At 36.6% G+C, this 15,000-nt stretch overlaps 1 protein-coding gene across 1 annotated transcript in view; it reads right to left on the minus strand.

Annotated features, from left to right (window-relative positions):
- The window catches only part of LOC138052056 (rap1 GTPase-activating protein 1-like), a 45,373-nt gene that overhangs the window by 21,839 nt on the left and 8,534 nt on the right, over positions 1-15,000 (minus strand). The window contains 12 exon segments of the mRNA XM_068898410.1: positions 1,041-1,091; positions 1,873-1,930; positions 2,324-2,395; positions 3,871-3,971; positions 4,374-4,457; positions 4,896-4,955; positions 5,619-5,697; positions 8,896-9,005; positions 10,421-10,591; positions 10,806-10,889; positions 13,768-13,878; positions 14,048-14,089. Coding sequence (XP_068754511.1) covers positions 1,041-1,091; positions 1,873-1,930; positions 2,324-2,395; positions 3,871-3,971; positions 4,374-4,457; positions 4,896-4,955; positions 5,619-5,697; positions 8,896-9,005; positions 10,421-10,591; positions 10,806-10,889; positions 13,768-13,878; positions 14,048-14,089 — 1,023 coding nt within the window.

The following is a 15,000-nucleotide window of genomic DNA, read 5'->3' on the forward strand; positions in this document are numbered from 1 at the left end:
AATAACAACATACATTATATATCCAATCCGAATATTAATGCCAAAACCTGCAAAAATATTATATTTGTATGTCCAAATCGCAGTATGAAGTATTTCTCAACAAATGCTCATTTTAGTTGTTTTCGTCTCTATACAAATATTTCCCGCACTAACATATTTTTTTCATGTCGATATATATTTCCAGCCCATTCTCTTCCTTGAATTCACGATTATCGTTAATTCTTAATTTGCTTTGAAAGCACTATTATCGTTAATCTAGACGACTGAAAGCTTGATATGGATTATGGGAAATGGTCATATGTTTTTAAAGACAACCCAATTGTATCAGTTGTATGGACATAGGACTCGGACCTGGCAATGTTGATTAACCCGTCACCTAACCACTTGACCACCACATCACTAGCTGCCCAGGGACAATATTTTGAACAGTATTTGATAATGCTGTATTATCACTCGGCAACAAACAATATTAAACACTGCAAATGGCCCTGACTTTGCACTGAATCACTTTAATCCGACGGGATTTTCTAGAGCAAAGTCTAACACAATTAAATTTTTGCATTTTGTCGACCATTTAAGTCGACCATTCCTCATCAAACTTTACACAGGCGCAGACAAACTGGAACCAGGATTTGGTGGTTCTGGTTTTGGATTCGGATTTCGGATTTGGTGGTTCCGGTTTCGGATCGATTTTCATCGATCATCAATTATTGTTGATGATCGATGACAATCAATAATTACGAAAACTTACGCGATCGATTGGCCATCGGTTGTCAATATCAATCGATTAATTGATATCGACTGTTATTGATCATCGACTTTATCGATTGTTCACGCCCAGATTCATTACAGAGTCAAAACATACCCTGGTGTGTTGGGCCACAGTTATAATGAGCAGGTTTAATAATTGAGACATAAGAATTTCTTATATGCATAATGTAATAATCAAGAAACCTAAAAGCAAACAACAAGAACTACTTCAATGTACCGTAATTATATTATTCATTTCTACAACTTCTATCAATAATTATGAGACTTACTTGGAAAACTATTGCAACTATATCATTGCCAATATGCCTTTTTCTCTGCACCTTAAATTGTGAAGAAAAATGGACAAAAACAATAATTATTTTACACAAACAACATTTGGTGTGAAAAATCCAAAACCTAATGTAGTATTTCATTGTTCACAACCCTGAGAGTCGAATGATAGTCTTGTATTGGTTTGCTTTATTTATTCCAAAATGCACAAAGCGAAAAATTCTCAACATTTACCTAGCCCACCACCACCCTCCCCCCCCCCCCCCAATCCCTTCCCAATACTGCTTGTTTCTAAATGGGACATAGCCTACATGTAAAAAAACAATAGTTATTTTTCTCTGACGAAGGGCTAACGCTCGAAATGTCAGCTTTTAGAATCTCTGTACAGTGGCCAATTTACATTATCAACTCCATTGATAAAACCAAATTTTTGTATAGCCTACGTGTAGCCGTACCCTCTCCGTTTTTCCCGTTTTTCTTTCGGGGGAAGGGTATGACTACAAGTAGCTACAATCATGGACAAAAGTGTTGGGAGGGTACCTTCATTTTACAGATACCCCCCTCCCCCTTTTCAATGTTGGATTTTCCAGGGGAAAAAAAGGGTGACTTTTTTTACCTGAGGAACTCCAACATTGAATATGGGGGAGGGGGGCCACAAGAGCATGGTATTTCCCAAATACTTCAGCTAATAGTTAGAAAAATCAAATTAGGTGTGAAGTGAGCTCATGCGCGCAACCTTCCCAACAACTTTTGACCACGATTGTAGATGGGTCACTTGTAGAATGCCAATTTTATAACCAAAGGAAGCATCAAAGGTTGTTTTTCTTTTACCTGTTGATTGTCACCACTGCTGAATGGCAGGAGGGTAGATACATGAAACATAATCTCTCTGAAAAAATTAACAGCATGGAAAATAACATTTTCGCCCAATAACATGCAACAACAAACAAAAAACACTTAAACTTGCATCAGTTTAATTGAAAACTGCTAAAAACTGCATGTAGACAGCAAAAAAATTAACAACAAAAACCGTAAACTTTGAAATGATTGTTGCAACAATGAAAAAATTCAAAGTATTGAATTTAATTTTACGCTGATTCACTCTAATAAATTGGTAGATCAATGTAAAATACCAGAAAAAAGTAAAATAAATTATTTCACTACAAACATACCAAGAAATACAAAGTTAACCTTACAGAACACATACAGTGTACCACCCAAAATACTGATGGTCAGCCACACTACAAACAAAGCATAACAATGGCTGGAATTATGTCCATACTTTGAATCTAGCACTGTATGAATGGACTTTTCTCCAGTTTGTCCATGCTTCACATCCAACCCTCCATGGAACCTGATTAAAAACATATCAGATTGAAGAACATACAGTGTAACAGTAAACCAATAACCCACGGCACCAGCTGGCCCACAAAGAGTAGATGTGGCTTGCTACTGCTTCAAATGAAACATTGTATGTGTAATAATTGTTTACCATCATAGGAAAGATCTGTCTGACAATAATTTTACAGGGCAGAAAGTTGAAGTGTGAACAGCCATGGCTTTTTGGGGGTTAAAAAGAGAATCCATTCAAAGGTGAATACTAAGACATTTTCTAGTTTACCTGTGGAAGAAAGAATAGCCCAAAAATCCACAAAATACATGTAAGGATCCTTTCAGTCATGGCCAGTGTCTGGACGTCTGAACTGTTCACAGTTCTTGTGTTCATGCCATAATTCACTTTTTTTTTTCAGCAGTCACTCTTTTAGAAGAATTAGCAATTACTGACTCAGTGTTTAGACCAAGAATTGTGTGACTCATTTTTGACGTTCAAATGTTGATTCAGCAAAATTCTTAAGGCAGTATCACGTTTATAACGACTCAGTCTAGCGGGTCTTCCAGCGTAGCATGCCTATTGGTGTGTATGCTTTTAATTCTCATAGTCCATGTGGAATTTGCTGCAAATTAATGTTGTGAACTTATGTGAGAAGCGAAACAGATACCTCTTAAAGTGTCAGTTCAAAAGTCCAGGCTATTCTCCAATAAAAATTTAAACATGTATCTTAAAACTTGAAATTACAACATATTAAGGACGGTGCCTACTATTGTTAATGTGCATACGTTCTGCGCATCTCGAGACACAGACTTCTTATCGGCGGTGCTTATTGATACAGGCATATTTTTGCGCGGTTCAAAACTATGCGGAGAAAGTAGAACTTAGAAAGTGCTCTAATATTTATATTCTACATTTATTTATCATATTTGTCCGGATAAAATCAGGGCTAGTGACTTGTCCAAGCAAAAGCAGATTTGACCGGACAACTTAACCGGTGTCACAGCAGATTTGGACCCCCTGATACAAGTCCCCAGAATCGCAGAATCGCAGAATCGCAGAATTGCGACTGCATCTCGGGTTTGCAATACAACTGTCTCCAATTCTCCCATCTCCGCTTCGTGTTTAGATGAGGCTATACAATGTACATGTACTTAATACGAAATGCCGCCGCATGCTTTGAAACAACAAATTAACTGACCTAAGTCTTTTCCTCAAGTTTCCCTGATCCAAAATCTAACTCTGTATCAATAAATAGTTAAATAAATAAGCTGTAATATGGGGGGTCCAAATCCACGAAGGGGGACTAAATCCGATAGCGGATTTACACCCCCGGGGATCCAAATTCGCTAGCGGATTTGTACCTGGGGATCCAAATTTGCTAGGACACAAGCGGCAGCCGGGAAAATACTTTAGCAATTTGAAACAATGCAGCACAAAGGATCTCCATCAAACCCAAGTCTGAGTTAAGAACATCTTGAAAATGAATAGTGACTTACCCTTTAAAGTTCTTGAGGTCGACCTGGTTACCCAGTAAATCAAGGAATTCGTGCATTGCAGCACTGTGAGTTCGGTTACAGAAATATTCTTCCTCTGTTGTCTGTAAGCCACATAAAACACTGTGATTACGCAAAAATTCCTGCCAACATCAAACTCATCTTTCACAATTACACCTTTAAACCGTTAAGTTTGCTGGTCTGACAATATTGTTCAGTGAATATTATTACAGTCTGTAGCTACATTGTAATCCTAGTTATAAAACCACAACATGCTTTGCACTTCCATTCTTACTCCAGTTCATTTCATGTTTGGAAACACTATCCCATTCACACCTAAAATGACCCCAACTGGTGAGTAAAATCATCTGGCATTAGTCTCACTGCCAGGAATCATGGGAAGACTTAAAGGGTGGAGTGACTGGACCTAGATGTTGTTAAAAATTAATAACTTTATTTCAATCCTGTTGTGGTTTAGGCATAGATTGAAAATCTACTATATTTACCTGTCCATACTTCTGGTATATGACTCCAAACTTAAAAGCATGGGATAAATTGTGTTCATCATACTTGACAATCAGTTCTGACGCCTAACAATAATTGTTATTAGTTATTAATAATGCAAAAGGTAGCCCTGGTTCATTGTGTTAGTGTTTCTTTTCAGCCATACTTGACATAAAATTAATGAACAATCATGGAAAGTGACATTCAAACAAGATCACAACAGTAGCTTCAAAAGATACGAGATTCAATCATGGTACAATACATGTACCGGTACATATTATGCAAACCAATTCAAAATAAATAATTTATTATTTCATCTCTGATTGTCAATAACTAAAGTTTAAAGCAACACACTGCTCACATGTATATCACAGAAACACATCAATCTCATGTAACTGTGAACTGAAAGGTACATTAATTTGAATGACTTAGCTAACGTACTTGACTATTTAATGGCAATAAGTATTCTTAGGCTGCTGTACATGTAGACGGTGTATAATAAGGTAAATCATTATTAACCTTACCTTAGGGTGTGCCAAAACCTGAAACTGATCCATCTTTTCTTCATCGTCTACCAAAAGATACTAAAACCACAATAATACCAAAATAACTGGTTAATTCCATTATTATAATTATAATGATGACAGACAAACTAATTGTCACTAAATATGGGGTTATAATGTAAATACACTGTACTGTCTTGTAGTTGGTTCCAAGAAAATGCAAATAGCCAAAGCATCGAAGACAGTCTGATTTGGGCATGGGTCTCAGCCATAATGTGTTGCATTCCCTTCAGAAAAAAATCATTGCTAAGAGATCTTCTCAAACACGGCCACTGCCACAGCTATGCCTTTAATACTTTAGTAAGGTACATGTATTTGATAAAGTTAGTCATTCGCACCTCATCTTCCATTCAAGCAATGGTGGCATATGCAGTATGACAAACTGGTCAATGGCTACATTGCTGGAATAATGCAAGGGTACAATTGTACTCTTGAAAGACAAAACGTCTGATGATGCGAATGTACCCGCAGGAGTACTTGAAGGATCCATCTTGGATCCTTACTTGGCTTGCTCTTTGCTCTACATTAATGGTTTTGCCACATATTTTGATATTATCTTCATTTACAATGTTATTCAGGAATCAATATTGCATACCTGACTATTAGCAAAGAGCATGATAGCTCATTTACGGCTCATACAAAGCATAGGACACTTTTACTTATCTTTAGTCAACTATTCCACACCTTGACTATCTCTCGTGGTCCTGGATTCTCAGAAAGATTTTCTATTGGTAACGAGTCTGCAATAGTCTTTTCTTTAGTTCTGGTAGTGTGGAAAATTAATAAAGGCCATTCAGAACAGAGAAGCATGAAATACAATGGACTTTGACAATACACCTTTATATTCCAAAATGACCACCATTTTAAATAGTATTCTTTTGTTTCATTGCAAAATTGGCCCTTTGGGCCTGTTTCAAGGTTAAATATTCTTTTAAATTTTACTTTGATAGTGAGGCCAAAAGACCCAATTTGCAAGGAAACAAAAGAGTACTAAAATCATGGCTTCTGATAGGATGCGGAAAAAAATTAAAGATTATGCGGAAATTTTTGGCCATATTATGCGGAAACATGCGTTGATTATGCGGAAATTACACCAGATTATGCGGAAACTTAAACAAGTTATAAAACTAATAATTAGGCCCGTCCAATGTATTTACATGCTTACGGTAAATCCGTAATCGAAATTGCAATCAATACAATCGCATTTGTGACTGAATTTTTGCCCTTTGTGATTAAAATACATGGAAGAGTCACCAATTTGCGACCAGCTTTCACCGTTGAAATAAAAGGGTTAGCATTTTTGATTTTGCCGCAACTTTTGATAAAATAAATAAGCGATAAAAAATTATTTTGTTTCTCGTCATGAATTTTGTTTTAATTTGGAGATAATGGAGCAAAATTGTAATACCTTTGGAGCGCGATCCATTCCCTCGATTATTGACTTAGGGTGCGTTTGATTCACCGTATTCCGGAATAAGAATACATGAAGTGATGAATTCAAAATGGTATGTCTGGCGTTTTTAAGCAACAAGGATAATAAAGATATGTTTAAAATAGCATTTTAGCAGGTGTTCGACATTTTTAATGTGAATCTCCGTAAAAACGAAGGATTTCTAACTTGTAGTCCATGTAATCCTATTCTGGAATACGGTCAATCGAATGCACCCTTAGTTTCTTATCAGTTACGCCATTTGCTGAAGCATTGTAGGAACAAAAACTAGTGTCCAGGCTCATTGGCGAAAAAATGCGCGGAAACTGCTTACGATCTTTCTTACGAACTTTCATCTTGCGAACGCATTGGTGTGTTTTCTTGAATGTTCAGGAAAATAAGTGTTTCAAAACAGTCAATTTCTTTGGCTTTTATGTTTTTGAGGATGTTAAGGAGCTGCTTTATCACTAATATCAGGTATTTCTTCTGTTTTTTTGCGGAAAATATCGGAATTATGCGGAAGATGCGGATTTCAGTGAATTATGCGGATCCGCATCGCCGCATCCTGTCCTGAAGATGCCATGTAAAATGGCAGTCATTTTGGAATAAGGTGTATACAGGAAAATTATTCCACTGAAAATGTCAATCCTAAGTGAGTTATGTAAGAAATACATTGTGCATCAAAATTATTAATGGAAACTGATTTGGATGCTCTAACCACCGAAGGTGAAACTGTGGGTATTGCCTAGAGCTGCATCACACCCAGTCACATAGTCAAATTTCAAATAACCACATGACTCTTATAACTGCATTGCGCAGTCACATTAAGGCATGTCAGTGATAACACCTTGCTAACTGCATCAAGCAGTCACATTGAGGTATGTCAAAGAGTTTCCATTTGATGCATTATAATATAGTATTTCGCACATTACTCGCTTCTAAAGGTGGTTGGTTAGTTGCATCTTTGAGGTGCCTTAATGATATTACATGATGCAGTTAGCGAGGTGTTATCAGAGGGTGTGACAAAAAGGCTGTCCGATAGCGCAGGGCTAGTGGAACAAGGTTTTGGGCTTTCGCTTTCTTATCGCAGGTTGCCCGACAGGCAAGCATCATAAGAACACAAGTGTGGCATTGTTGGTTGCTTTTTTCTGATGCAAAACCTCTGACATAAGTGTTTATCAGACAATTCGACAGAGGAAGTGAAACCATACAAGTCTTTTCCTTCTAAGGGCCCAAAATCATCCTTTTAAATCGTACTTTTAGCCAACCATAGCCAATATCATGGTAAATGTGAAGAATCCGATCCCACAGATGCGTCGACCGACGTGTGGACTGACGCGTTGGTTCACACAAAGATTTCCCACTAAGAACGGGTTTTAGTTTGTGAGTTCCAGTGGGATTTGTACAGCCCAGCACAGTTAAACGATCCTTTGCCTTTTTTTAACCCTGGAGCAGATATTTTGTGACAGGAAACAAGAGTTCTTTGTGGTAAAGATTCTTTTCCTCAATCACTTTGTGCATTTTCTGTAGAAATGGTTTAACTGTTTCTTCTGCCGCTGAAAGTTTCTTGCCTTGAATTCAAAGGTTCCTGATGCCATGCCATGTTTTAAACTTTTCTAGCCAGCCAGTTGATACTTTGAATTCCCGATCAGCCGTCTCTGTGTTTAACTGCGTAGAGAAAAAATTAAAGTTTCTCTTTCTCTTCAGGAAGCAGTCCTGAAATCGGTGTCCCAGTAGATCTTTGTTGAATAAACTGGTGTACAGGGCTTTATCCAACTGCTCATCATCGGCCAGCTTCAGGGACTTTCCTGTTAATCCTTCCCTTGTCTCAATGCTGTCAGTAAATTTTAGGATCTTGTCTTTGTTCTTCCGTATGTCAGAGATCTACTGCTTGCTGATGCCAAATTCTTGAGCTACATGTAAATCTGTTCCTTTCTCTCCTTTATCCAATCGTGAAATAATTAATATCTGCTTATCTTTATTAATAGATAGAATGGCTCGCTATCGCTTCGTAGACATGTTTTTGATTTGAGTTTACGATTGATCGCTCGTGTGGAAGGAACTAATCAAGCATGAAATTCCCTTGGCAAAAAAGCAATAATTGAACCAATCAGATATCAGCTGAACACATCAGAATATTTCTTTGTCTCATCGAAAGGATTATTGGACTTTTTGCGACTTTGAGTTTTCAAGATCACAACTAATTAATATTCATGAAAAAATTGGGACCAGAGAAAAATGTCTGGATAATCGAGGTCCAGATAATCAAGGTTCGACTGTATCTGACTGTGTGATGCAATTCTAGGCAATACCCACATTTCACCCTTGCTCACCAGAGTCTGCAGTAGCTCAGTGGTTAGAGCATTCGACTAAATCACGGAGGGTCATGGGTTCAAATCCCGTCTGGGGCTCGGGTTTTTTCCTAGTTTCCATTTGAGGCACAATATGTATCCTTCAAATGGCAATTCTCTCACTAAATTATTGTTCTTTGACTTGATTTTGGTGATGATCACATGAATTCCTTTACAGTACCTCAGAATGACTTTAATGAAGCCTTGAGTGTCACAGCCATCCAATTTCTCTATTTCCTGCTTTACTGACAAAATAATTGGACCATCATCACAAATGAAATTAAGATGCTCCTGTAATGATATAAAGAAAACATTCCTCACTTCGTAATATGACAATTAGCGGACAACTTAAACTGTGTCCAACCAAAAGACATTATTACATAAGATATTATTACAAACAATTATTATAGAAAGAAACAGAAAGACAATCATTACAAAATTATTATTAACTCCCAAGGATCCAAAATCAGATGATTTTTCCCCTGGACCCTTGTTCCACCCAACAAAACCTAACAAAATACGCAAAGAAGACTCTATGCACAAGACACGTCACTTAGTTGGGGAGTGCCAGGCAAGACTTTTACTGACACAGAAAAAAAAAATAAAAATAACAAAATAAATAAATAAAACAGAGAAATTTTACCTATTTTCCGACTGGGATTGCCATACTGGCAACCCAGTAAAAACATAATTTTTGCACCACCAACAAGTTACTATCAGCGCAAAACGTTTTGGGAGATTTGCTATAATCGTACTTTTAATTTGGTTGCACAAGTCCATTTAAAATCACAAAATTGAAAGTGATATCAATTTTAGCAGCCGCCTGTGCTCAAGTTTGAGACCTTGCATTTTCAACCCTAACAACTCATGAAACAAGGATGCATCTGTGACAAAATGACTGCAAGACACCAGGTTTTGCTTTTTTTTTTATTTCAAGTGTTATAAAGTTCAACAAGATATGTGCAAATTCAACACAAAGATCACAATCGTTGATGCTAGTCCAAGTGTCAACTTCATTTAAGCCCCTTCGAATGGGGTTAGAACTTGGATGGGGGAACGAGCTGTGAAGTCCCCCTGACCTACATGTACCAGTAATTTTTACTTAATTTCTTTGTTCTCTTTTTTCTTTTTCTTTTTTTTCTTTTCTTTTTTGCATGCCGGTAAAAGTCTTGCCTGTCACTCCCCTGCTAAGTGGTGTCTTTGTGCATAGAGTCTTCCGCGCATATTTTCTTAGGATTGAGAGGGTAGTGGAAATGCGTCGATTTCTCTGGTGGACATAGTAGAATATTCAACTTAACCTGCAACAGCGTCGAAAGTCATTGCAACGCAAATGGCGTTTTAGTGGATCTTTAAACAAAATATACCCTTAATAAATGGAGCTCAATAATGCAAAGCTGGGAAAAGTGTGGGCCGGAGTTCTAATCGTGGCAAGGAAATTTGGAAATACTGAAGGGTATAAATTATGAATTTGCGGATCGGAGCTTAATTCAATATCCGTAGGGCATGCACATTAATTTTGTGACTACCAACAACAACAAAAAAAGACACGTGACTGTTTCTAAAAGTGAGTTTTATCCAAGAGATACAGTGACTTGTACATCGCAGACTGGAAGAGTTGGTCCTAATCAGGGAGACTCCCAGACTATCCTGGAAAGTAAAATCAGAGTGATTTATAGAAAGAAGGTCTGTATATATACACGTATTACCTTTCCCATAAAATCTCTTCTGTAACTCTGAATAGTGTTGTTTGTTTCAATCTTGCAGTCAATTGATCTTAAGTCCGAGATATTGACGCCTTGATGATTGCTTCCCTCAAGTCTGTATTCACCTCCAACAGGCAACACCACTAATGGATATGGCCCACCTGCAGCTAACACCTAAGATCACAAACATAATAATTATTTTCATATTAAACTTTTCAAAAAATATTTTCATTATAACTGCATGAACATGCATAATTGTATAAAACATTCAGCAAAATGTGCATCTACTGTACTTTAGGAAAACAGAACACTGTACGCAGTACTTGAATTCCACAGTAATTTCCCTAAGAACAACAGAGTGTGGTCTTGACAGTACTTATCTGCTTACTTCTTTAACAGGGTCAAGATCTCTCATTGTCTCCTCCTTGTCTTGTTCAATTTCAGTATCTTCTTCTTCACCTGAATTATCACTCTGAATAATTTGTGATAAAAAGAACATTATTTAGCAAGAGTCAAATTTCAGAACCATAAAACAAATATTAATTTTTGTTAAATCATTGCAATTTTTGTCAAGTGACTTCTAGGTTCTCAACCATCCATCCATCCACTCACTTGCCAAATTAGAAAACATTTTATACAACAGAGTAAATTAATTTAATCAGGCAAAAAACACTCAGAATAGTTATAAACTAAATGAGCTGAGTAGTTTCAATAAATTATTGCTTGCATTTTCTGGGTTGTAACACACAACTAATAGAGTAGACAAGAAGAAAAATAATAAAATAATGAAATAAATAAATCTAATTCATCCAAGGGAAACACATTTAGAGAAAAAAACAAACAAACGACAAAAAGAAAAAAAACCTAAAAAACTGGTACCAGATAGTAGTATAGTATTTATCAATTCTTGAGTTTGAACAGTAATATTAAGCTAAGAATAAATTGACAATACCAAGCTAGTGTTAAACATAGGTACTAGATAAGATTTTTTCCATCATTGCTTGTCTAAATAAATGCAAAGAACTACTTTTCAAATATTCATCCAGATTATTCCAAACAGAAGGACCAGAGAAATGTAAATTAAATTCACCGTAATTAGTTCTAACATGATCGATATAATAAGTTGATTTTGATGCTAGTCTAGTATTATTATTGCGTTTAGATGATATAGGTGAAAAGAAGTTGTCAAAAGGGTAGTAAACGATGATGATACTGAAACATTGAAAAGGGCAGTACTATGAATAGTCACAAGATCCATTAAATTCCTAGCTGTGGAAACAGCTGGCTAGAGTGAGCATCTCAATTAGAAAATGTTATTATGCGTATTGCCTTTTTTTGCAATAGTACAGCAGCTTTCAGAGTTGTGTCATGAGTGTTCCTCCAGGAAATCAAACCATAAGTCAGGTAAGGATAGTCACTAAGGAATAATATAACTGATTGAGAATATCAATAGTAACAAAATGTCTAAGCTTAGATACTGTAGAATGCTAATGCCCCTTGTATGTTTTTTCCAATTTAAATTAGAATCAATGATAAGACCTAGGTATTTGACATATGCAGTTTGCTCCACAGGCCTGCCTGAAATTTTTAAGCAAATTGGTTGAGGATTTCTTTGTGGAGGGCAAAAGATTACAAAATTTGTTTTATCAACATTTAAAGACAACCTATTTAACTGGAGCCATTGATTAACTTTATCTAGTTCTTCATTTAATTTCAACTCTAGGGAATGTAAATTTTTATCTTGCAGAAAAATGTCGGTATCATCCACAAAGAGGTGGAAATCAAGTACACTGGAACATTTTTGAAGATCATTTACATATATCAAAAATAACAAAGGCCCCAGTACAGATCCCAGTGGCACCCTACATGAAATTTGTTTTGAATCTGAATCTATAGGGCCCAGGTTCTTTGTCTCATGACTAAGCTAGTGAGAGGCATAGACTGTTTGTCTTTCCCAAAGATAACGTCTGCCATGGCAAACAGTGCTTTGTACTTAAGTTTATGAAGAATTTTTTAATTGCGAAAGAGTTTGTGATGACTTCCAAGGACAATCCCATGCCTCTCATTACTGGTTCTAGTAAGTTTTACATCACATAGAAAGTAATTTTTTTTAAGTGAAAATGGAAAAATGTGTTTGCTATAGGTATATATTTAAAAGATCTTAAATTTCAGCAATGAAAAATGTTTGAAGTTAGGGACACTTAAAGTGACTGGAAACTGAATGATGAGCTTTAAAGATTGACTAACTACGGTAGTCTGTTTGTCCTTTGACTGGTATTGTGAAAGGAATTAACGACCATGATTTATGATCAGTATGAAGTCAACAATGCAAACAAAAAAACCACCACACTGACTCCTTTTCCAAGGGTGCTGTTCTAGAACCTTAAGGGCATTTGTTCACATTGCTACTGTAACAACACATATTTTCACGCGTGTCATGCTACAGGTAATAGTAACCCAGACAGTCAGATGGTAAACAAACATGTCATTCACCTACAGTATTGTTAAATCTGACCTATGGGAAAGCCCGGTCCCTTTAGTCTGGAAAAGATTTAGTTTGATGTATTGTGATAAACAAGATCAAGTTCAATGCCTGTATGTGAAGGGAAACACAGGGATTTCTTGGGACAAAAGAGTGTGAGTTGTTGAAATTGAAGAGTATTTTTAAAAAATGATTTTGAGGTCTGAAGTGTCTGTAAAAACCTTTGCATGGATGAGGAATATTGTCATGGAGAAAAGATGGGTTGAAAAATCTGTTCTAAAGTAGTGCTTTCACTCTTAGTGGCACAACCAACATTGCATAGGAAATCTTGACTGACTGACCAATTCCAACCTAAAAGAATGGCAGCTTCAAAAAGTTGACTTATGCCTGCTGAGTCGAGCAATAAAGGTTATATGTACCCAATCAAAATTTCACTTAATTTGCTGATGTAGTGGTAGTGGTAGTTAGTAGTAGTGGTAGTGGTAGTTACAACTGTAGTAGTAGTAGTAGTAGTGGTAGTGGTAGTGGTAGTGGTAGTAGTAGTAGTAGTGGTAGTGGTAGTGGTAGTGGTAGTGGTAGTGGTAGTGGTAGTGGTAGTGGTAGTAGTAGTAGTAGTAGTAGTAGTAGTAGTAGACAAAGTAGTTAACAGCTGGAATTGTCTTCAAATAATTAAAACTTTTAAAAAACACATGGTGTACAAAGCACCTTAAAAAACGGGGATGCCCTCTTTTTACCCTAATGTGCTGCAATTTTTTTTTCAACGAAAACTTCTGCTTGTGAGAGCATTTTTAGTGTGAACATCCTAGAGCTTGTGAGGAATTACTAAAAACAAAGACTGGTACATACAGTATAACTATAACAAACTGACCTCTTCTGTTTCCGGATTAATCTCTGTTGTCCTTGTTACCAAGGATGGTACACTCCAAAAATTCCGCAAGGAAATGGGTAAATCTACTCTTTGCTCATCAAGGCGATTTGACTAGAATAATGACATCAAAATGTAGGTGAAAAAGATGACACCATCCTAATCCAAACTGAGTGACATTAAGACAAGCACGAATGAGATCTGCCCAAAGTAAAATTTTCAACAGATCTTAACAGAGGTTGGGTGTAACAGAATTAATTGCAATACATTTGAGTTATCTCACCTGAGCTTTTCCTATAATATCAAGTAAATCATGTTGGTCTTTCTGTGGATGACAAAGACAACAACATGCTGGCATTGTCAAAGAGCTCAATGACATTCATAAGTGTAAGAGGTAGCATAATAGACTCACAAGTGAAAGTTTGTCTTGAATTGAAAAAGATCAAAGATCAAAGCCATGTTAATAAAATGAATATACACAGTAATCTAATTAAATGCCCATACAGATATATAAACCAAAGGTAATTAAAACAAGCAATGTTTGGGACTGCATCAAAACCAGAAACAAAAATTAATTTTTTCAAATGCACATCAAGTGTCATGAGGGCATTGCATACAATGAAGATCTTACACTGGGATAAAGAAGGGGGCAGGGAGTGACAGCAACAGCAGACAAAGGACTGTCGATGTACTTCTGCCTGTCATCAAGTCAATGATTAACTCTTCTTTATCAAATGGCTATTTTCCTCTTGATCGGAAGCAGGCCCTTGTAGCCTTGTTGATGAAAGAAGGGTTGGATACCAATTTCAAAAACCTAGGCCCAGTCAGTAATTTGAACTCTGTGTCCAAGCTAACATAGAAGGCTGTGTTTGATCAACTGCAAGTCTAGATTACTTGATACTGGAACTGCATTGCTAAAAGTGCATAATGAACTGCCAATTAATACGAACAGTCAGCAAGTCACCCTGTTGGTCTGCCTTGATTTAAGTGTGGCATTTGATATGGTTGATCACAGGATTTTGCTTTCCCGTCTTGAAAGGAGTTTTGTTATTAAGGGGACTGCTTTTACAATGTAATAGCTTGGTATTCCTTGTACCAATCCAACAGCTGGTGCCAATTAACATGTAACCTTGGATGGAGAGACAGTAGTGGAATCTAAAATGACTTGACTCACTCCACAATGGTTCCACCTGTTGCAATTGGAAGGCAGTGATGACTATGTAGTGTAGAAAGTCA

This window comes from Montipora capricornis, chromosome 6 (genome assembly GCF_036669925.1).
Source record: "Montipora capricornis isolate CH-2021 chromosome 6, ASM3666992v2, whole genome shotgun sequence".
Lineage (NCBI taxonomy): Eukaryota > Metazoa > Cnidaria > Anthozoa > Scleractinia > Acroporidae > Montipora > Montipora capricornis.